The sequence below is a fragment of the Leishmania mexicana genome, chromosome 9, assembly GCF_000234665.1.
Source record: "Leishmania mexicana MHOM/GT/2001/U1103 complete genome, chromosome 9".
NCBI lineage: Eukaryota > Euglenozoa > Kinetoplastea > Trypanosomatida > Trypanosomatidae > Leishmania > Leishmania mexicana.
Window position 1 is genome coordinate 521,223 of NC_018313.1, and position 22,643 is coordinate 543,865.

Genomic DNA, 22,643 nt, shown 5'->3' on the forward strand with positions numbered 1-22,643 from the left:
ACAGACAGAAAAACCAAAGTGGCAGCGGGACGGAGATGAGGAGAGGTCCAACGATTAAGCGGCAAGCAACGCTCTTGACGAAACAGAGGGCAACATAATAAGCGATATCTCTCATGCCGCCTTGGCATTGCCAGCTGCAGCACCACGCGTGTGGGTCTACCCCCACGTGGTGCCGGCGCCGAGAAGGTGTTAGTAAGTGCATGAAGGCTAGCGAGGGGGGGGGGGCAGTGAAGCGCCAGCTTGCCTATGCTGCGCACTTCTCTTGCTCCGACCACTCTGCCCAACTGCCGGGGTACACATCGACGTTTGTGTAGCCGCTGGAATGAAGTGCGGCAGCCGCCTTCTCCGCGCGCATGCCGCGAAGGCAGTAAGTCACAACATGATCTGACACCTCCGGCTTGGGTGCGCTGTACTTCTTCTTGAACTCGTCGGCCGTCAGCTGAAGCGCGGTCTCTAGCTGGTCGAGAGGGACGTTGACAGAGGCCGGGATGGCGCCCTCTGCCACTTCATCGGCGTTACGCACGTCCAAAATGCACATGTGCAGATCACCCGACTGCTTCTTCGCCACCAGCGCCTTCATGGCAGCGTAAGTCAGACGCTGCATCATCAAATGTACAGGAGGCACTAATTTCGTCAAGACGCAGAGCGACCGAGCGCAAGGGTTGGTGAGGTGATGGCGGGGGAAAACCTGAGTAGGATACCGCGCGTAAGCTAGTGCCACGGCAACACATTGTCGCGTGTATGTGCGTGCACCACCAAAAGGGAGAGAGGAGGAAAGAGGTAAAGAGAGAGACAGCTGCAGGCCAAGCAGCAGCCCTGACATAATTTGTACGCACCCGTGGTGCTCTCGGATTGCGCTGCCGACATTGTTACCATAGCTCTCAAACTGGGAAGCATGAAGCGCAACTTTGAGAGCAGCACGGTCTCCGCCGCTCAATCTCGTGTGTGTGCGTGTTGGGGGGGATAGAGGAGAGGTCACAAGTCTGAGGAAAGGGTAAGAAGTAGCTCGCCCGGCAAACGGTCATATCCGCGCCTTTCCCATTCTTTTCTCTCTCTGCCATCCTCTCTTTTGCCGTGGGTGCCTCGATAGCACACATTGGGCTCTGGCACAGGGTTTGCTTGTGCGTGTGACATGGGGGTGTGGCTAGGCACGAAAAGGACTCAGTACGCGACACTGCTCGTTAGAGCGTACGCGCACATCCGCACACAAAAACGCACGGGCGCACATGCACTTCCTCGACCAGTGCATGCACAACCGCACAAACAGATGAAGATAAGCTTTTTTCTCTCTGATGCCTTGCGCAGCATCACGCCACCGGTGCGTCCTCTGACGACGACACTCCGCTGCGACGACGAAATAAAATAAGTCGCACAAGTGTATGAATGGAGACAAAACCGTCAGAGTGGAATGAAGGAGGGGGGGGGGGAGGAGACAGAAATTGATATGCCCCCGCCACGGGCACCTCTAAAGCACCTACTGTACGCGATAATACCCCCACCCTCGTTTCCCTCATATGATCCGCAGACATTCATGAAGAAATACACTGCGATGAGAACGCTTTCCAAATCCTCAGCACATGCACCACATCTATGTAGAGAGATAATGCTTTTCGACATGACGTTCTGCCACAAAAAAGTCGACAAGTATGCGCGTACACACAACAGCGGTTCTCCTACCTATGCTCTACTGCGGCTATGTCCAAGAACCCGGATAACGAATACTGTTTCGTGTCCTTCGGCCCACACTGCGATCTCACTGCACACAGCTCAGGCCAGGTCCAGGACTAGGCTCGACACCACCGCATCGCAGCAAAGGAAGAGAAAGGCAGTGGGCGGATGCGTGTATCGGTTCAATTGCCGACCCGATTCGTAGTGAACTTATACGAACATGATCATGATCGCACGCGTCTCTTTGGCACGGCGCCAGCCCAGACCTGCCCGCCGACACCAAGAGCCCGATGATGTACGTGAAGGTACGCCGGAAGCTGCTTGGCTTTCCAAGAAAGAGTGGGAACGGCACCCTGATACCACACTGAGGTGGCCGGCATCATCGGGGTCTATACAAAGTAAGGCGAACGCGTACAGCTCAGGTAAAGCTGTGTGTGTGTGTGTGTAGGGGGGGGGGGAGAAGCATGCACACAAACGTATTTCCTGCGACTTCGAGGCCAGCCCGCACATCGGAAAACAAACGCTCTGCATTTAGCTGGGCGGAGCGGGAGACACGACATGAACGGTCGTGTTCAGCGGCGAGCCTTTCAGCTTGTAACGCGCACAGCACACCGTGGGGATAAGAGACTCCAGTTCGCCCTTGGTGCGCACGCGTGCCGCTTTCGTCCCGTAGCTCGCCTGGTGCAGCTGCTGGAAGAATAATGGGGCGACCGTGTCGTAGTCGCAGCGAACAGCACACTTGAGGGTGTAGTACTGTCGACATTGCACGTCCGTCTCCGCCACAAACAGACAGCCGGAGCAGAGCGCTGCAGCGCGCCTGATATACTCCGAGGCCAGCACGTCCTCTGGGATGCAGCTCAAGACATGCTGCAGCACCACAAAGTCGTACACGGCCGTAGGCAGTGTGCTATGGAAGGCAAAGTGGATCTGGATGTTGCCCTGCGTAACGCTGTCAGGCAGCTGCAGGTTGCGCTGCACAGCGGCTAGGACACGATGCACAGCCAGGCTGCTCATCAAACGCTCCCACTCCGATGAGCATCTCAGCGTTTCCGGCACCTCCAACTTGCAGTCCACACACTTGACCTTGCTTTGCGGGTCGGGCAGCACAACGAGCACCCGCACCAAACCTTCTCGAGTTGGCAGCTCGCCAGTGCGCACGTTCTTCGTTATCTCCTTTGCGTGAACCGCAGGCGGCACCCACTTGTGCTGAGCATAATCAACGATACAGTCCTCTGTTTGGTAGTCGAATGAGTCGTTAGTCAGCCAGTTCGCTCGCTTTTCGTGTGAGCCAGACGACATGCCGTGGCGGCGTGCCTCCTCAATGCGCTGCTTGCGCTCCACTCGGCGCTTCTGCTCCTCGGGAGGCATGTCTTTGAAGTATCGCGTGCCGCCGAAGTTGAAGTCCTTCAACTTCACGTTGAGCTTGTGAAGTGACATGGCAGCGTGCGGCATGTGCAGCTCCTCCGCGCACGCCGCATTCAAGTGCACGGCGTACATGGTCCAGAAAGCCTGCTCTTCTTTGGGCAGAGCCGCCTCCTTGCCCAGCAGGCCGAGCATAACTTGCTTTCCCACCTCGCAGAGGTCGAAAAAAGCCGAGTTCATCTCGGACTGATTCTTCCACAAAAAGTCTTTGCGCTCGGGGTTGAGGGCGATCATGTGCGTCCATTCCCTGCTTACTAGCTCCAACCACTTGGCGCGTGCCTGCTTCCACATGTTCAGCAGCTGCGCGCTGATGCCGTGAGAGAGGAACTCGCTGTTGAGGTACTTCTTCTTTTCTACCGCCGTGGTCACCATCAGATTCGTCTCGCTGAACCCACCCAGACGTGAAAGCGGCCTGGACGCGCTGTCACCGTTGGCCTTCAGCTTCTCGTCCTCTCTGCGCAGCGGGATGCCGTCTAAAGTTGACAGCGGTTCCCCAAACATGACCTCAGCCAGCCGACTCCCATCCGCCGTCATGGCGTCGTGAACGCATTGTGCCGCCGATGCGCAGTGCTGCAGGCAATGCGCCACCATCGGCACCCAAAACGGCGAATGAGAGATGGGGTATACAGGGGATGGACGGTTCAGGTTTGTGTCATTCTCCTTCACCCTCACGTTGCTCACCGCCGGGGTGAAGCTGGTGTCCTGCTTGGACTTCTCCAACCGCCGCCGGTACTCGGCGTAGCTTGCCGGCTCACCGAGGGCGGCTCGGTAGTAGAATACGCAGGTAAGTCGCTTCCAGTCCTCCCCTGAGAACGACAACTCCACCTCCGTGTTTGAGTGAAAGTGGTGCGAGTCGAATATCATCACATCGCGCGGCTGCATGAGCACGTTAATGCCGAAGCTGTCCAAGGCAAGGGCCAGCCCTTTGAACTGCCCGTCAAGGCAAGCGATGCAGCTGTAGCCGCCGTCAAAGTCGCCGACGTCAGTGTGAGAGGCTGTGCGGAAGCGGGAGTTGATGGTGAGCGTGGAGAACGGAGTTCCGTGAATCCGCACGAGATCCGGAATGGCGTCGTTTTGTGCTTTCCACTGCTTCGGCGCGACATGCCTGTAGAGCTCGCTGACGTAATCGATGACAGGGAAGACCGCCGGCCATTCTGCCTCGTGCTCATAGGTGAAGGACGTTTTGCGTGACTTCAGCTCCACCGGTGAGCCCCGGTAGTCAAAGTAGCCAGCAATACCGCTCAAGGGCGACTCTCCACCGAACATCATGCTCCGAAGCGAGGTGCGCACGGCAGCGGATGTGAGCAGCTCCGACGCCATGGATGTCGCGTACTTTGGTAGGGCTTCTCGCAGCACAACACCAATGATTTTCCCGCGACCGTCTTTGATGGTACCGCTATCGTAAAAGTCGATGACAGAGTGAACGTTGTCGTAAAAGGGGTGCGACTTTACGGCTTCCGCGTAGCTCTCTGCCACTTCTTCCGGCGTACGTGTCTCCCTGGCGGTCGGAAAGCTGAAGATGTCCAGTTTGACCTTCTTTGAGTCAGGCTCCATGGCTACTCCGTCACCGAGAGTCCGGCGCCAATTACACACAAATCTCAAAAGCGTGATGTGCGTGTGTGTTCGAGCTGAAGAGCAGCGCCATCATAGCAGAGTTTAGCGCAGTGCAGAGAAGGGGAGGGATTGCTGCGAGCAGCAATGACGGCACAGTTGAGAAGGTCTGAAAGGGACAGAGGAGAAGGCCACAAGCAGAGGGCTCAACGTCTGAACGACACACGCGCACAGACCTCCCAAAATGCGACCGACAGCACACCTAAAGGACAAGAGCATGCGACACAAACAGAAGCGAACGTGAATGAATAAACAACAAAAGGCATGCAGGGTGAGAGAGAGGAAACTCAAACATCGCAAAGAGGGACAGAACCGCCACAAGCATGTAGCTGAAGGGAAGAGAGAAGTCTCCGTGTGCAGTGCTCCACAGGCATGCGCGCGTCACTGCGTCCTCTCGCTGCTCAGCGGTAATTGCACCGCATACCTACACAGGCACAAAAGCACGAAAAAGATCGTGCGGCCTCCCAAGCGTCTGGTAAGGCGTTCACCATCGATTGCGTCACATCCTCTCACTGAGTGCTGCGCGTCGAAAACCAGCGGAATCACAGAGAGCGAGGCGGGCAGTTTGAAAGGGACACAATCGGCTTGATCCGCGAGACTTGGCTCAGGTTTAGGGGTCAATGAGCACACGTGCCCATCCGTTACAGACAGGAACAGAGCAGATCAGCCCCTTTTTTTCTCGACGACCTCTGTCATTTGTGCTTTTATCAGTTTCTTCCTTGACGCGTCTGCGCAGGCGCCACTGAAACGTATACACGTATGAGCGGTCCCACAAAAACGCCTACGGTTTCCACTGCTGTGCGCTTCTCGTGTCGTCCGTCCACCGTTGCGGTGTTTGTTTTCTTTCTTGGAGCCCGTCTCACGCAACCGCGCACAGAGAGATGGGTATGGAGTGGAACGGGGAGGAAGGTGTAGTGTACATGGCGTCGTCTTCACATTAGCCAAAAGCGAGAACGCGAGGCGAATAATGAAGCAGAGAAACACTTGTCTGAGAACTGCGCATTGCTCACTTTTACTTGAAATAATGCCTCTCTCCTCCGATAACACGTCGCCCTGCACGCGCCACTAACCCATTCAAGGACGAAAGATAAAGAACGAGCAAATGGCAACGAGCGCCAGTATCACCGCGATACCGAAGTAGTTGTTCGCTGCCGTGATGGAGGCTTGCTTAACCTTATCCGCATCGTCTGGGTGCACGTCACCGATGTAGTAGCGCGCAAGCTCCTCCACGGCGCTCTCTGAGTGGCCCACGGCGTTGAAATCGCTCGTGCCATCCTTGCCCGCTACGCTGAGAAGTGTGTCGACGCCTCCCGGGTGCTGATCCACAAATTTTGTGATGTCATACACCTTTAAATCCTTGATGAACCACAGGTCATTTTCCGTGATGTGCTTCTCCACTTCACTCAAGTGAATGTAGTTAGAGGCCATTGTCGCAACAGACCGGTCGGGAGAAGGGTCGAAGCCTGCACGCGTCGAACGCAGAGCTTTTTATTCGGTGTAAGTTGTAAGGTTCGCTTGACCAAACAAGAGCGGAACGCGCAAGCAAAAAAGGAACGGAGGCCTAGAGAGTATACAAGGCCGATGAAAGGCAGATATTATGATGATTTTGGATCCAACTGCGTGAAGGAAGCACATAACAAAACACCACAGACGATTGAGGAGATGCGGGGAAAACACCGCTCTCAGATATACCGATCAGGGCACACATTGCACGTACAACAACACAGGGAAAGCGCGTACACACAAACAGCCACGATAACAGAAATGTGGGAGGTGAGAAGCACGGTAGGACGTAGTCAGCCGCCAATCATGGGGACGAGAGCATTGGGAGAGAAAACGAGGAAAGAGCAGCAGCGTCAGTGCCCCACACAGCGCTCCAAGAACGCTTACCTACGCAAAGTGCCTCACTACCGCCCTCCTTCGTGGTCTCGGAAACGCTACGCGGAGGGAAAGAGGCAGAGACTCCATATTCCAGCTGCCACAGCGATCACGAGAAAACTTCGTTGAGCAGCGACCGCTGAGACGAGCACACTTACGATCCCTCTCTTCGTTTTGCTCAGGCGCTCTCTCGAGCACAGGCGGTCTGCGCACCGAGGCTGTCTTTTGCATGTCTCCGCAGCAAGAAGATATCCATCGGCTCTACTGGAGAGCTTTGAGTTCGCATTAGAGAAGGACAGTAACTGCACGTCTACCTTCCGTCTTGACAGCTTTTGATGTTCTTGTTTCAGGAACACGTCGCGTGTACTCCGTACACCGCCGGCTCGGTGCCCTTCCGCTCTTCGCCACGAAAGGTTACGGCGGTGGGCCGCACAAAACACATCGTTGTGTTTCTAAAAGTGGTGCAAAGGAGCGTCTCAGAGGAACGCCAAGCGGGGAGGTGAAGGGGATGAGATGAGCGCGCGCCGCGTGACAAGATAAGGCGGAGAACAAACAAAACGGAACAACGAGTCAAAACGCAACAGGGGAAAGCAGGCGTGCAAACGCCTCTGGTGGTTTCGGACCTGACCGCCAAGGCTACGATTCCCAACGAAGGACGGTGGGGCCGGCACGAGGATGACAGCAAAATTAGAGAAGGAAAAGATAAAACGAGGTTTAGGTGCAAAACAGTGGGCTGTGCTTCGCGTGATGGTGACAGCTATCTTCACAGCAGCCACTATGACGATGGGTTTAACTGCACGCCAACGGAGTTGGCATTCCGTTCGCTACACCTTCAACGAGTGTTTCCTCCACTCTATTACACCAGAGACCGAAGGATGCAGCAGATGCAGATGGCGATAAGGATAAAGATGACGAGGATCCCAGCGACGTGGCTCTGTGTCCCCTGTAAAGACTCCTTCCGCTGACACACGTCATCAGGGTGGGCATCGCCGATACAGTGCTTCTTCATCTCCTCCTTGGCAGAGTCAGAGTGACCGACGGACTTGAAGCCGTTGGACGCATCTCCGCCGGCAGCTGTGAGGAGGATTTTGGGGTCGCCAGGGTGCTCCTCAGCGAACGACGTGACGTTGTGCACGTGACGATCCGCGATGAACCACAAATCGTCCAACTTGTTGTGCTTCTCAATGTCAACTAAGCCGAGGTACTTGGTAGACACGATGCAAGGCTGTTATGTTGGCTGGACGGTCCTCTACGTCTCTTGAGACTTGGAACAAAGCATGGGAGTGCGCATAGTATAGACCGAAGAAGATTTGATCTGTCGTTGAAAACAAAAAGCAAGCAAGCGACCGCGCCGCAGGACCCCAAGAGGAGCGAATTGAGAGATGGCGGTTGTGGGAGCGATGCAGGGAGGCGAGAAGAAAGAGGATTTCGGAGAGGTGAACCAGTTCGTCGAATCACTGACGGTGCGTAGAGAATACAGTGGTGCACTACAGCTGTTGTCGTTGACTTCCCGATGTGGCAGAAGGCTGTAGACGAAAGCCACCTGGCAACCAAGCGGCTTTGCTAGAGCGGTATCCACCATGACCCGCGCGCTTTCAAGGTACTCAAGTAATCGATATCCAGTCCATCTGGGCTGCCTTTGCTTTCCTCACTGGGCCTTGTAATATACTTGCTCCGTAGCTAATGTTGTCTTTCGTCAAGTCTCCCTGAGCCAACTAAGAGAAAGAGGGAGAGTTTGTAACTCCCTGACACACCTCTGAAGATTTCTCCAAGAGGTGCCCACCAACGAACCTGTCACCACACTCATGATTAATGCTTGTTACCTGTTGCGGGCCCGGATAGCCTGCAGAATCGTCCGGAACCCAACAAAACCCACGCAGTGGGTCGTGGCACGACTCCTCAGCAGATCCTCCTTGTACCCTTGGTACGGGAGCGGCTTGGGTAAACCTGCCTCTTCGTGAAGCCGGCACTCCACTGCGTACAGACCAGGATTCATGCGGCCATTTAGTACATCCTTCGGTACAAGCTCACTAATTCCCGAGCCCCGGCGCTTCGCGTCGCGCTCCTTTTTCTGCTTCCGGAAGACGCGCATCTCCACCTTCGACAAATTCGAGTTCAGGTCATTAATGCACGCCTTCATTCGACGCTCACGAATGCTCTTTCGGGCACGCCGCACAAGCTTCATGGCTACAACGTTGGCGACACACGCGATGATAAGAAAAGCAGAAAGGTGGACAAGACACCGTACCCGGTGATGCAGACTATGGGAGCCGGGTAGGGGTTGCACGTTCCTGATGCCGCGAAAGTGTCTGTGCTGAGTGAGGTAGTCGTTCACGGACAAGTGTGAGCGCGTGCATACAAGACGAAACAAACAAAAAACGATGCAGGTTGTGAGGCAGTCAAGTACATTACGAAGATGGCATTTCCGGCGTGACAGAGAATGGACTGCATTTAAGCGCGTGCAACAACATACGCGTCCGTGCGGGAATGTGCACCAAGTCGTCACGTGAATGCGCCAACGCCACTTTGAGAAAAAGCGACAAATAAAATAACAGCGCTAGGCTCATCTGGGCATGCGCTAAGCTGTAATTAGCACTATCGCTGCAGTCTCCCTTTCTCTTTCCTTTCAAAAATGAAACATCATGGAGAATCATCATGAAACGCCTCGGTGTGGTGAGGGAGTTCTGTACATGGGTAAAGCGAACACAAAGTAAGAAGCTGCAGCACCGCACTGACAAGACAAGGAGAAGCGCCTGCTACTTGCAAAAGGCGCTCCTCACTCAACCGCAGGGCTACGTCTCTACCAGTGTCGGCAGAAAAACGATAACCGATACACACGTGCACACATCCGTATACGTCCACACACGTGCCTGCGCCAATAAAAGAGAAAAACACCAAAGCGAAGCAACCGCGCGACACTTTACATAACGCTGACACGCTCCTTGCTGAGCGAGAATCGTGAAGTGCACGGCGGCCTCAGAAACAAAATAAGATGAAACTCGAAGCAGAGAGGAGCGACTGAGCAATGCATGAGCATCCTACGAACCTTCCCTGCGGACCTCACTTCTGCTTCGGCGACTTCAGCACGCGGGTTCGCACGAAGCGAACGTACGGTTTCGGCACAGGGACCGCGTCGAACTGCTTGCACAGCTGCCGGTAGCGGCGCGCACTACACGAAATCTTGGCATCGTACAGGTGCTCGATGTAGTCCACCTCCAGCCTCGCGGCTCCAAAGAGCGGCCGCTGGCGGAACTGCCACGTCAGACTGCGCATGGAGAGCGCATTGAGCCACTGACTAAGGAGAAGCCTCTCCCCTGCGTCGGACACCTTGAACTGCACCTCCACACCACCGGCAGTCACTCGCACCTCAATCGTCAACGTGCACGCGGACGGGCGGCACTTCTCCAGCGCATCAGTGACATCCTCGATCTGAATGCCATCAATCCCTTTGTTTTGATGCGCTAAGAGAATGCAAATTGTGTTGGCAAAGGCAAGATCGCTAACTGTAACACCCTCCAGGAAGTCACGAAAGAGGGAAAACATATCGCTCTGCACCTTCGCGCTACCAACGCCAAATGTCACTTGCGCGTTCACCTTCTGCGTATCCCGTTCGCGGCGCCGACGATCCCTCGCCTCAGCATCCATGACAATGTCGCGCACAGGCACCAGCTCCGCGACAAAGGGAACATGCCGGTCTAGCTCGTCACGCAGTGCCCGGCAGCGCTCGGGGGAGCAGTAGCGTTGCAGCTTCCCCACCACATACGACGCAAATGACTTCCAGTCCCGCTCATTCGCAGCCGTTTCAATGCCACCGGAGAGAATAGAATACTTGAACGTGGCCGGCACCGTTGGCAGCTGCCCATTAAAGGCTTTGACGAGGATCAGTGACAGAAGCTCGCGTTGCTGCAGTCGGTAAGGCACCCGGAACGTGTTTCCGGTACTGCTGGCTAGGCACGCCATACCACACGCGTACGGCGTCACCGGTTGGAGGTCAACGGCGACGACGCATTGCAGGCCTGGTGGTGGAGCCTGTCGGTGGAGTGCAGCCCGGATGACATCCTCCACGTCCACCACCGTCGTGGCGAAGGGCTCAATCATCTGCGACTCGCACGAGTACACGTAGTTCTGTGCGTCGCCTTCAGGCCCCTTCGCTCTGTAGCGTTCCTCGTACTCCCGTGTGACGGCTATGGCGCGTCGCAGCTCACGCGACAGCGACTGGTTCACCGTTTCCCACTCGCCAACAAGGTTGTCCCGAGCACACAACTCCTCCTGCTCCTTTTGTTGGCAGTGGGAGCGTAGCGCACTCTCAAATTGACGCTGCTCGAGCTCGGCCTCCTCGGCCGTCTTCTTCTTCGGCCGAGCAGGCGCAGAAGTCTTCTTCGCCTTTTTCTTCCGCTTCTTGACCGGCACCATGGCCTTCTCCGCCTCCATTTGCGCCATTAGCTGACGGAACGCGCCGCTTTCGTCGCCTTCCAAGGTTGCCCGCTGGGCCTGCTCCTCGATGGAAACTGCCAACGACTCGAACCCAAAGATCGGTGGCTGCCGAAGACTCAGTGCACCACCGTAGCCGCTGACGTAGATGAAGTTGGACTTCGTCGTATCTATCTGCGAGACGGCACGTAGCATCGTTGCCATGTCGGGGTCCTCCAGTGTTGTCACCTCGTAGCCTTGCTTTCGGAGCGCCTCCTCGAGCGGCCCTGTGTCGCCGTCGATGGCCGGCACGCCAGGACACCGCGGATTGTACAGTGTAATGAGCAGCGCGCATAGCGACCCCTTCGTCTTGACGGCCGCATTCATACGAACCGCGCGGATTTCCTCGACCTTCCGGTCGTTCAAGCTGCGCTGCTCGCTTCGCCGCGCCGCCTCACGCTTCCCTAGACAACCACGCCAGTTCCGCTGAATCAGCAGAGCAGCGTTCTCGCGCACGCCGTCAAACAGCTTCTTGTTGAAGAGAGAGACAGCTGCCGCTTCCTTCGCCGACATATGCGGGCGGACACGCTGAATCAGATGCAGCGTCGAGCCGAACTCGGCATTCAACAGATGCGCGTGAAGCACCGCAGGCAAGAACCACGGTCGTCCGCTGTTCTGCAGGCTGCGAATGATGTCGTCGCTGAGTACGGACCTGGGTCCGGAATTCAGAGGTCCCAACTTGGCGGTAACGTATGGCTTCAGCGTGTCGCTCAGGAGCACCGACTCCGCACCTTCAATCATGCGATTCAGCATGAGCTCGCGCCGGCCCCGCATTCCCTCGACCATGTACGGATAGTGCCACCTGAGCATGTTGCAGTCGTACACCGCGTCAGCCGGCAGCTCCGGCTCGCGGATGTGAAGTACGGAAGCAAGACAGTCACCGATGCGCACGGTAATCAGCAGGTGCCCCCGTGGCGCAGTTGCCCTCAGTACTGTGTTGATGGACTCCTCCAGCCGCGTTACACTGTCGAATGCGTGGTAGCACTCCGCAGGAAGTCCGTACCACGACCTCCACAGCGCCTGTGTGTGTTCGGCGAGAATGTGCGGTGTGCGCTCCAGTTCGTGGAACTTCCCCGACAGCACGTCGTACAGCGTCTCGTGCGCCGTACTCTCCTCGTCGAACGTGCACGTGAACACCACCGCTGCAACGGAAACATTGTTGCTCTTAAAGATCCGCATTTCAGGCAAGGCGTCGTGATCGAGGTCTTCAGACTTGTCGGCGGGGCCCGGAGTCCACACCACGTCGTTGCGGCGCACGACGTTCGTCGCGGAGTTGATGAGCAGCCCGTGGTTGTGGTGATGAGAGCGGTCCTGCAGCACGTAAGCGCCGGGGCCCTCGTTCATCTCCAGAGTCACGTAGGGATACCCGCGCAAGGAGAGGTAGAAGTGGTCGATCTGGCCAGTGAAAGGGCGTTGGATCTTCCAGTTGCGTACGTTGTGGCCGCCGACCGCGATCCAGTTGTCGTAGCTCACGAACCGCGTCGGGCCCTCCCTCGACACGAAGAGCAGATCCTGCAGCACATCATCCACCTTGACACTGAACTTGTTTGCCTCACTGTCGATGCACCTCCACACGAGCTTGTGCCACTCGCCATCCATCAAGTTCTGCCGCTCGGTACCGCGGAGTAGCGCAGAGCAGCAGGCCCCGAACGCGTCTACAACGTAGAAGGTCGTGTGCAGCTCGTGGTAGCGCAGCCGCTCCTTTGTAATGACCGGTTCCGAGTTAAGCACGATGCCGAACTCTTGCATTTGGAAGTTCCTATCCGTCACACCCAAGAGCGTCATCATGCGCGACGAGACGTCGGTGCGGAAGCACAACTCGATTCGCCAGTTGTGCATGAGCGGGCCAAAAAGCGGCAGCGTTCCGACGTTCATGACTAGGCTGCCGTCAAACGACGGAGCGCTGCGCGGTGACGGCTCCTCCACAGCGCGCAGGTTCAACAGTGTCTCGTGATGGTCAGCAGGAATCGTGCGCGTCACTTCCTGGAGCGTCCCGTTCTCGACGGCAAAGAGCGGCCACCGGACAATGGGGTGCGAAGGAAAGACGCCTGACCAGAACCGCAGCTCTGCAATGACCCCACGAAACACCAAGGATGGCGCGTTCACCTCGTCAAGGTAACCGCCCACGAAGAGGCGATGCGACCACGGGTTGAAGGCGATGGGGTGCTCTTGCTGAATGAGCTGAATGTCAATGGACCGCCCGTCCACCTCGCACGACAACTGTCCTTCCTCTAAACTGTGAACGCGCAGCATCAAATGGTGGAACTTGGTGCCGTCGGTAAGGTCTGTCTTCGCCACAGATGCCACCGCCTCCAGTACACGGTTGGCAGAGTCGCGAATGATGACTCGGATGGAGTCTGGCATGTCCTCGTACCAGTTGAGGCTCAGCTGAAACAGCTGGCCGACGTCGTCGCGCTGACCTTCCATGATCTGTATCAGCACTCGTTTGCCGTCACCCGGCTTTAAGTCCGTGCGAACCCAAAAGTCGAGTGCCAACTCGCGAATCACCTCCTCGAAGTTGGGAATTCCCGGCAGCGCCATCACGGACGACACGCCGTCGAAGGTGTAGAGAGTGATCCTGTCGCCCCAGCCGTTTCCGCGAATGGGCTCGCAGTCGTCGTCCGACTCCTGATCCCGCAGATCGGACAGCAGCCTTGTAGTGTTGCGGCGCTGCAACTGATTGAAGAGGGCAGTATGGCTGCGTGCGTTCTTGACCGCCATCAGTGAGGCAGCCATAGATGCCCGCGTAGGGCGATTCGCCGGGGGAGACGCCGCGAACGCCTGCGGCATCAGTAAAGACGAGTCAATGTGAGGCGGCTTCAGGAGGTCATTGTGAGCGGCTGAGATGAGCCCGTAGCGGTTCGCTGCCGCTGCCTGCCTGTCGGCGGGGTGCACGTAGTGGTATTCCTGTCGCAACTTGGCGATCTTCCTACGCAGTTCCTTTGACAGTTTCACGCTGCCCCCACCCTGTCTCGCGATGTCGCGCTCGTGCACCTTTGTTCCACGTGCCTCCGTCGCATCCACCTCGCCCGCGTTCACGTTCATCTGCAGAAGTCGCTGCATCTGCTTCTCCTTCGCGATTTCATCGGCGGCCACTTGCATTCCGTACTCCGCTGACGATCGGACTGCCTGGAGAAAGGCGATCAGGATGGGCTCGAGATGCGCCTCGGCGTGGACGCCTCGGTGGACAAGAGTGATGTTCTCTCTTCGCTGAACACACTGCATGATGTCCTCAAACACCCACTGCAGCGCCGTCAACTCTTGCTCATCGCCTCCATCCACAACACCATCCAAAGGGGTAGCAAAGAAGCGCGGCGCTAGAGGATACTGGGCAACTCGAAGCTGCGACTCGATCTCTTCTGCGGAAGGCTGCGCACCCTTTCGAGCCTCGTAGATAACGGCGATGCGATTCTCAAAGGTCGACCACGTATAAGGCTCCTCATCCTTTGTCTCCACCCTCCGGCTCCCCTTGCCTCCATCCTTGCGAGCCGGCTTCTCAACACAAAAGAAAAGAACCATAGCCTGCCCGTCGCACTCTCTGTGGCCAAAGAAGGATGACGGAACCCAAACGGAGGAAGATAAAGTTGCCTGTCAGTGTAAAGAAGCTGGAAGCACCGAGCTGCCGGAGTGAGCACGGCTCGAAGCCAGGACGCCACACATGCGCCGCACTAAACAAGAGGTCGCTTGTGGTGTTCTGAGCCGCCCCAGAACATATATATGTGGAGAACGCTCCTAACGGTTTCGAGGAGCATTGTGTTGAAGCGTGTGGGTGTGTGTGTTTTCACAAAACACAAACCAAGGAAGAAGATGGCAGAGGCCGAGGAGTGGGGCAAGAGAGTAAAACAAAGAGTTGGATCGACGCACAGGCCTTCCCTAGCATGACACCCGGAGCAGCAAACATGAAGGAGAGCAGAGGGAAAACCCATCACTTATGGCTCGGGGCCGACGGCACAGCTGTCGCGTTCAGTTTCGGCACACAAAATCTCTCTCTTCTCTTCTGCTGCCCTTCGTTTCCGTGCGTTACTTACACGCTGATATAGAGGGTCAAACGAACTTGAGCTCATCACATAGTCGCCAAAGAAGAAAAAACAGACGCTAAGGGCAGCCCATCTGTCGTGTACATGGGGAAACAAACGAAGCAGATTTACATCTTTTTCTTACCCTTTTTCTTCTTACCTGCTTGGGACCTAGTGGCGCTAATGACAACGATTTGCTTGTACACGACCGGGTCGGTGCGCTCGCTAACCCGCAGCGTAGTAACGTGCCTGCTTGCCTGCAGCGACTTGAGTAGGCATTCGGTACCACTGGGTGTGATGGTGCACATGTTCAAGTCTACCACACGTAGAGCCGTTCCGCACACCATGGCTTCGCAGAGTGCTAGCACGGCGTCCGCGTCGCCCGTGAACGCTGTGTCGGCCAGGTCAACGTCCTCCAGCTTCGAGCTCACGCAGATTGCCTTGGCCACCTCCTCCACACCCTTGTCACCGATCGCATTTCCACGGAGCGACAGCACAGAGACGTTGGACTCCTTCACGATTCGCGATGCGATATCACCCGCTCCAACCGAACCGACACCACAGTACTGGAGAGAGAGAGACGTCAAGGAGCTGTTCCACTGCAGAGCTGTGCAGATCTCCCGCACCCCGGCATCCTCCAACGGGTTGAAGTCGAGGACTAGCTTTGTCACAGTTGCGTTGCTCCTTAGGTAGCTGCCAAGATACCGGCAGCCCCGTGGCCCGATCGCGCAGCCTGGCAGCTCGAGGCGCTGGATGCCAAATGGGTTGCGATCAGGAAGAGGCTGGTACTCACTGAGAAATTCGCACAGAATGAGGATGCCATCGTCCCCGAGTACTGCGTGATGCAATTGAATCACACGGAGAAAGGGATAAGGCCGCAGTGCAACGCTGCAGAGCGTCTTCAAATCGCCGAGCGCCACCTCGCCATGCACAAACAAGGGAACCTGGGGTACTCCGTCCTGATCCCCATCCTTCACACGCGCTAGCTCCGCCTTCAACCGCCTCGCAAAAGGGGCAAACGGCTCCCCGAGCAACCCGCACGCTTCATGCAGGCGACGCAGATCCGTGTCGACATGGAGCTCCTGCGCTACGGTGATCACCGGTGCAGAGGCCTTTGCGTCCTTTTTGCCCTGCTTCGGAGGCATCTTCGTCCGTCACCTTTATCAAAGTCGGCAACCACATATGCGTGTGCGCGCAGGCCATACAGGGCACACGCAACCCAGCAAGAAAGCGCACGGAAAACAAAAACAAGGAGAGGTAATAAAACATGACCATGTCCAATGCACGGAAACCGCGTGAAGACGCTTGCAGTGCTGAGAACCCCAAAACCAGAGGTGATTGCTTTGTCTAGGGAAGACAGCTGTGCAAGAGATGTCTTTTTTCCTGCCACACAGAATTTTGTCCGCATGAGCAAACGTGCTCCACCAAACTGGTGCTCAACAGGAGACTGATTTTTAATGCACACTTCGCTGCTTCAACCTACGCTACAGTACATGGCTAAAAGAACCAAATACACCTCGTGCAAACAGCAACACAGGCAACCAACCACGGCGAACCCAGCGTACTATACATTCCTCACACACACACACAAAATAAACACCACCGCGAAGGAAAACTTCTGCGCAGGAGCGCTAATAACCCATACCCTCGAACAGCAGGCTACGGAGCTCCAGCAGGTCGATCTCATTGTTTGCACTCGGAAGTACTGCTAGAATATCCTCTGCGGAGGCTACATCCTTTTCCTCCAGAGACAAATTTGTCCTGAGGTCTGCTAGAAGCTGCGGAAGCTCTGCCGGGTCCATGTAGCCTGTTTCAGTACGGTCGTATTTGCGAAGGAGGATGTCGATTGGGTCCTGTGACCCCGCATTTTCCTCCTTTTCCGATCCGAAGGAGATTGGATCCGTCGAACGCGACGCTGCCTCTTGCGCTCCATTCTCCATCAGCTGCCCTTCCGAGTCGAAAGGTGCCGGGTAGCCGCTCAAAATGGCAAAAAAGTTAGCACTATACTTGTACAGATCAGTCGGCTTGTCGCGCATCACAGCCTTGGTGTACTGCTTCATGATCGTCCCCAGCTCAGGAGGGACGTTAATCTGATCAGCAGAGTACATGGCGTTCATCTTCGCAACGTATATGAAAAAACAGCCTCGCGACTTGACAATTGCTCTGAAGCCCAATTCACTAATACAACCAGAGTAGCAAGAGGGTGCCTCAACGTCAAATTGAAAGCCTTGAATTGCACAGATAAACAGTGTGTGTGGAGCAGCAAGAGAAATGAGGCAGAACCAAAGATGCACCACAAAAGAGCATCCCGCAGCAGTTCGCCAAAACTGCAATACGCATATACACATGCGCCAAAGGTGAGCAGTTCTGGAATGCGGCTAAGCCAAGAAGCACTTCCCATACAAGGAATCTATTTTTTTTGTGCGTGTGTCGCCACTATCGTCCACCGAAACGGGAAAAAAATGCAGCATCTCTGTATGTAAGGGAAATAGAGAGGTGCGGTCAGAAGTACGTTGACTTGCACATCATTATTCATCATCTATCAGGACCACAAGAAGAAAAAGCAACAGCATCTGCCACTGTACCGTCACTCACTTCACTCGGAGAGGCGAGAAAGCGCCTTGTTTTGGTCCAATACAATTCTATGCAGCCGTTCCTTTGCTTCTATCGATTCTTGCAGCGACTTTTCCAGCTCCGCTACTTTGCATTCCAGAACTTTGTTGCTTTCGGCAAGCTGCTCGCACGAAGCCGCAATTCTCTCATTCTCATCGATAACCGCCTTCAGTGTTGCCCGTTCATCTTCTAGTACCCGGGCCTGTTCTCTTCTATCAGCCGCATCGCTGAGCGATAGAACTTCACGCGCGACAAGACGCGCGTTGGAGGCTTCCAGCTCCTGCACTTTCGCCTTCTCATTCGAAAAAGAAGCTCGGAGTAAGGCCATGTCCGCAAGAAGTGTGTCGCACCTCTGGCGCAGCAACAAAGACTCGTTTTCCTTCACAATCACTTGCTTGCTCAACTCACTCAAGCTCTGATGTAGCTCTTCAATACAGCGCTCTTTTGTATGCAGAAGCTGAGCAAGCTCCGCACACTTTGCGTCGAGTTCAGCTGCTTCGTGATCTCCCCTAGCTAGTCGTTGATGGTGATTCTCATTCTCGTATTCGAGTGATTGAAGATCCAGTGTCAGCTGCTGCTCTCGTAAATGCATCGATCTCAACTGCTCCTGTAAATATGCCACAGTCTCTTCCTTTGAAGCAAGTCCCGCCCGGACATTGTCCAGCTCCCGCTCGAGGAAGCGTTGACTTTCCATAAGAGACTCATTCTCTTGCGCAGATTTTTGATATGCACACAGAATTTCCTGCACCTCCATGTCCTTTGCCTTCACGGCGTACAGTGCCTGTGCCTCCCGCTCGCACAGCTGCTGCATTTCAGCACGCAAATTCTCGTTTTCGTTTGCAAGTGTGCTCAATTGACGGTTCGAGTGGTTTTTCGTTGCCGAGAGCTGCGCCACATCCGCTTCGTACTGGCGCAGCTGCTCCTCCCAGTGATCTCTGTCCCGCTCAATTTGAGCCTTCTCCACCAACAGCTTCTGCCGCTCCTCTCCCAGGAGTCTGATTTTGTCCCCCATCGCGCGTTCTGCTGCAGTTTGATCGCTGCATCGCTGCTGCAAAGCACGAAGCTGCACTGACAAATTCTCGACATCGTCTACCGCCATTCGCCTCCGCTCCGCCTCGGTGCTCAGCTGGTTCTTTGTCACCTCGAGGATCGCCAAGGCGTCCCGTTGCATTGCACTTAAATCTTCCAAGGCACCGCGAAGCTGATCGCACTCTCTCGTTTTTTCCTCCAAAAGAGTCGCTAGGCTATGCGGCGCCTCGGCATCCCCTCCTGAAGGTGACAAAGCGCTCTGTAGCGTGCACACTTGACACGCTTGGGATATCCGCTCGATACGGGTGGTTTCACACGCGGCTTCCGAGCGGTTACACTCACATGCTGTGCCCGTGCTTGTCCTCTCGACACGCTGCCGCATTGCCTGCTCCGCCAACTCTGAGCTCAACTGATCGCGCTCCTGTGACAAAGTCTCGATCGTCATCTTCAGTGCCGCAATAGTGGACGAACGCCCCATATTGCTTTCCTCTAAGCTGCCCTTAACTTTGACGACCTCCTCTTTTCTGCACTTCAGTAACGCCTGCAGTTTCCGCAATTTCGCCTGCAAGTCCGCCCTTTCCATGCAAGCAACTCTCTTTTCGCTGTTGGCAGCCGCCAATTGCTTTTCCAGAAGCTTACACCTTTTGCTTGCATCGCCAACCTCACCACGCGATCCCGTAGTGTGTCGAAGATTTTCGAGCTCCGCGTTCTTTTGTTCGATAGTTTGCTCATATTGGCTGGTCAGCGCACGTACATCAGCGTACGACTTTGTTCGCATGTTAGAAAGCAGCTGCTCTAGGCGCTCCACCTCTCGATGAAGAAAAGCAATTTGCGCTAGTAGATGCCCGACCTGTCCATCCCTTCCTGAAGTCTCCGATGGCGAATGACCCACGTCGACACGCGACGCAAGGTTCTCGTGCGCGCCAATAGCTGGAGTGCCACTCATTGTCAATTTCTATGCCGCAGCTCAAAAAACAAGTGGTGTACGTACTGCACTTATTATGAGCCAAACAAGCAAACGCGAAAAAAAAAACGGTAATACGGAAAAAGGCTCTCAGAAGACAAGAGAAACGGAGAGAAATAGAAAAAGATTCAGTTCAAAAGAGAGAAACATGGGAAACACAATGAATGAAATAGGTAATTCGATACCGCTGCACCTGCCAATTGGCTGACCACAGCATGCCATAAATAATTCCAGCAGAGACGTTTTCTTTTTTTTTTGAAATATATTTTTTAAGCAGTCATTGTTTCTAGCTCAGCGCTAGAAATGTGCTACCATTCGGTGTGTTCAAGATAAGGAACATACTCTTCCGACCACATTGCAGAGTGTTCACCACTCCTATTTCAAAAACACCGATAAGCACACACGCAAAAAAAAACACCACAGTAAGCACGGCAGCTGCATCTTCCAAAACACCTACCGCTTATAGAATTCCGACCTCTGCTTCTCAAAGAGTTCCTGCTCCAACTTTTTAATGCGCTGCGAATTGTACGAGTCTGTCGCAACCACCATAAGTGGAACAGACACCATTCCGACAAAGAACCCGCCGAGAAATATCAGCGATATTTTCGCCGGAATCCGATTTTTCGGTTTCCGGAACGCGACAAAGGCTGAGAAGCTTCCAAGGATAATACCTGCGTCTAAGCCGCGCTGCATCGGCTCGCACGACAAAAAAAAACGCCACTGCTGCGCCAGCGCTCGCCGGCGAGCCTGGCCGATTTCCAGGCCTTCCTGCTCAATGATGTACTGCTTTAGATCCTTAACTTCGGAGTCGGGATACATTTTGTTTGCATCGCGAGGCGACTGGATCTGCTTCATCAGCTCTACCGTCTCCGGAGACGCCACTTTGTATCGACCAGAAACAACCAAGTCCCCGATATTGGTCGACTCTGGAGCAGTATCCTCATAACGAGGCACCGACGCGGTCGACATCGTTTTTGCTTTGCTACTGCTACCTCCCATCTTTGCGGAAGCTGATGCAAAGTAGCTAGATCCTTGACTTTCTGCTGCTAAATTTAAAGAAAAAAGATCGAAGCAGAGAGGGAGCAAAAAAAGGGAGACTTTGTTGAGAGGTAGACCTCCATCGTCATTCATGCATCCGTTTAAAATTATGAAGACCCATCATAGTCAAACTCACAGCCTGAGGAGCTGCCACCGACCACCATCCACACGGAGAGAAAACCCGCGAAGGCGTTGAACAAACGCAGCACAAGCTTTCTTATAACTAGATTTTCCAAGCAAAGGGTCAACAATCCAGCCCCCTTTTCAAACACCTCTTTCAGGCATCAAAGAAAAAATCTTCCGCTCCGTTACGCACAGTGCAAGCCTACCAGGTGCAAGTGAAACTTTGAAAGGCTACAAACCGGAGGAGCAAGCGTAGTTGGTTTCGTGCTTTATCAACACCGTGCGCATACCACGCATCAACTTCTCTGATGCTGCCATGCTTCACATCCGCTCCTGACATTAGCGGTGACGCTGGGGGGGGGGATAAAGAGAAACACCCCCGGCACGACAGCAAGCACGTTTCAACTGAAATAGGTGCGCCGCAAAGCAGCATGACGGTTTGTGTGCACACCCGCCCCCTGATCCGGCACCTGCGGAAGCGGTTGTGCAGGCACATGCTCACGCTCGATGCTGCCCCTCGCAAAAAGTTGAGGGGAAAGGGTGGTGGTACTCTTCGCGGGCTGCGGCTGGGATCCGCCCCCGTTGGTCCCTGGGATGCCTGCATTCCGCTGTGTTGCGCTTCCCCGTTTCCGCCGCAATGTGCGGTATCCCCGCCCGTTACGCCATCGGTTTGCCAGCTTCGGGCTTTCGATCGGCTTCGTCGGCGACTGCGCGTGCATCCTATTGCGGGGAAGAAGCATAATACACCGGCTTTTTTGTGCGGGCCGCGGCGAACACCGCTTGTGCCCGCCCCTGTTCTCGGTGGGTGCGCGCTCTCCTGTGGAGGTTTGGAAAGCCCTCGCCTTGGCGTTCGTCTACCTTGAAGCCGAAAACCCCCTTACCATTCTCATCATCAGCGCCACCATCGCCCAGCAAAAGTGTTTTGTGGACTTGGCGTTGCGCACAAAGCGAAAACGAGCGCCTTCACATCCCCGGCCCTCTTTGGGGCCAGGGCGCTAACTGGTGATAAAGGGCCGCGGCGAGCAGCCGCGAATGGCGCTCTTGCCGTCTGAGGCTGCATGTTGAACTGTCGCCCGCCGGCTTCGGAATCAACAGCCGTGGTTCCTACGAGTTCCTCGCGGCCTTTGCGCGTCACAGGCCCTACGCGAGCCTATGGTATGCATAAATGTTGCTGAGGTCATGTCCTGCTTCCTCTCGGTTGTCATCCTGCGCCCTTGGGTGCTACGACATGTGTCTCAAATCTGCGCTAAACTGGCGTCGTTCCTGCTGGCGGTTGGTGTCGGCTGATGCGCCGTGCCTCCGCCACGTGGTGGGGCATTTCGAAAGCGCCCACAGCACGACCACGCCGGCCGCACCACGCGCCGTTTGCGTTAAGCCTGCCGCTATATTTGTGGGTGCTGTGGGTTTCTTTCGGTGCTCCCGCGACGTGTGCGGAAGTGTGTGGTGTGGGACTGTGACGTTGATGGTTTTGGTTATGGATGTCGTTGTGGTTGTTTTGCTCTAATCCCTTGATGTGTGTGGTCTATTAAAGGTTGTTGTGTGCGTGTGTTATGGTACGGGGGAGGGTACGGGTTAGGGTTAGGGTTAGGGTTAGGGTTAGGGTTAGGGTTAGGGTTAGGGTTAGGGTTAGGGTTAGGGTTAGGGTTAGGGTTAGGGTTAGGGTTAGGGTTAGGGTTAGGGTTAGGGTTAGGGTTAGGGTTAGGGTTAGGGTTAGGGTTAGGGTTAGGGTTAGGGTTAGGGTTAGGGTTAGGGTTAGGGTTAGGGTTAGGGTTAGGGTTAGGGTTAGGGTTAGGGTTAGGGTTAGGGTTAGG

General features: G+C 55.2%; 9 protein-coding genes and 1 pseudogene across 9 annotated transcripts, besides 1 other annotated feature; all 10 read right to left on the bottom strand.

Annotated features, from left to right (window-relative positions):
* Positions 1–244: 244 nt before the first annotated feature.
* LMXM_09_1470 (conserved hypothetical protein) lies at positions 245–604 on the bottom strand (the record flags this gene model as incomplete). The annotated part of the gene is made up of 1 exon (XM_003872781.1): positions 245–604. The coding sequence occupies one exon, from the start codon at positions 602–604 to the stop codon at positions 245–247; it is 360 nt and encodes a 119-aa protein (XP_003872830.1).
* A 1,595-nt stretch (positions 605–2,199) lies between these two features.
* On the bottom strand, positions 2,200–4,644 carry LMXM_09_1480 (putative DNA J-binding protein; the record flags this gene model as incomplete). The annotated part of the gene is made up of 1 exon (XM_003872782.1): positions 2,200–4,644. The coding sequence occupies one exon, from the start codon at positions 4,642–4,644 to the stop codon at positions 2,200–2,202; it is 2,445 nt and encodes an 814-aa protein (XP_003872831.1).
* Positions 4,645–5,775: 1,131 nt separating this feature from the next.
* On the bottom strand, positions 5,776–6,129 carry LMXM_09_1490 (putative cytochrome b5-like protein; the record flags this gene model as incomplete). The annotated part of the gene is made up of 1 exon (XM_003872783.1): positions 5,776–6,129. The coding sequence occupies one exon, from the start codon at positions 6,127–6,129 to the stop codon at positions 5,776–5,778; it is 354 nt and encodes a 117-aa protein (XP_003872832.1).
* Positions 6,130–7,435: 1,306 nt separating this feature from the next.
* Positions 7,436–7,588, bottom strand: LMXM_09_1500 (annotated as a pseudogene).
* Positions 7,436–7,588: a sequence feature.
* Positions 7,589–8,398: 810 nt separating this feature from the next.
* On the bottom strand, positions 8,399–8,764 carry LMXM_09_1505 (conserved hypothetical protein; the record flags this gene model as incomplete). Its single annotated transcript, XM_003872784.1, has 1 exon — positions 8,399–8,764. One exon carries the CDS (start codon positions 8,762–8,764, stop codon positions 8,399–8,401), a length of 366 nt encoding a protein of 121 aa, XP_003872833.1.
* Positions 8,765–9,639: 875 nt separating this feature from the next.
* On the bottom strand, positions 9,640–14,274 carry LMXM_09_1510 (conserved hypothetical protein; the record flags this gene model as incomplete). Its single annotated transcript, XM_003872785.1, has 1 exon — positions 9,640–14,274. One exon carries the CDS (start codon positions 14,272–14,274, stop codon positions 9,640–9,642), a length of 4,635 nt encoding a protein of 1,544 aa, XP_003872834.1.
* A 919-nt stretch (positions 14,275–15,193) lies between these two features.
* Positions 15,194–16,210, bottom strand: LMXM_09_1520 (conserved hypothetical protein; the record flags this gene model as incomplete). Its single annotated transcript, XM_003872786.1, has 1 exon — positions 15,194–16,210. The coding sequence occupies one exon, from the start codon at positions 16,208–16,210 to the stop codon at positions 15,194–15,196; it is 1,017 nt and encodes a 338-aa protein (XP_003872835.1).
* Positions 16,211–16,696: 486 nt separating this feature from the next.
* Positions 16,697–17,182, bottom strand: LMXM_09_1530 (conserved hypothetical protein; the record flags this gene model as incomplete). The annotated part of the gene is made up of 1 exon (XM_003872787.1): positions 16,697–17,182. One exon carries the CDS (start codon positions 17,180–17,182, stop codon positions 16,697–16,699), a length of 486 nt encoding a protein of 161 aa, XP_003872836.1.
* A 479-nt stretch (positions 17,183–17,661) lies between these two features.
* Positions 17,662–19,485, bottom strand: LMXM_09_1540 (conserved hypothetical protein; the record flags this gene model as incomplete). The annotated part of the gene is made up of 1 exon (XM_003872788.1): positions 17,662–19,485. The coding sequence occupies one exon, from the start codon at positions 19,483–19,485 to the stop codon at positions 17,662–17,664; it is 1,824 nt and encodes a 607-aa protein (XP_003872837.1).
* A 639-nt stretch (positions 19,486–20,124) lies between these two features.
* LMXM_09_1550 (conserved hypothetical protein) lies at positions 20,125–20,670 on the bottom strand (the record flags this gene model as incomplete). Its single annotated transcript, XM_003872789.1, has 1 exon — positions 20,125–20,670. One exon carries the CDS (start codon positions 20,668–20,670, stop codon positions 20,125–20,127), a length of 546 nt encoding a protein of 181 aa, XP_003872838.1.
* Between the last annotated feature and the right edge of the window lie 1,973 nt (positions 20,671–22,643).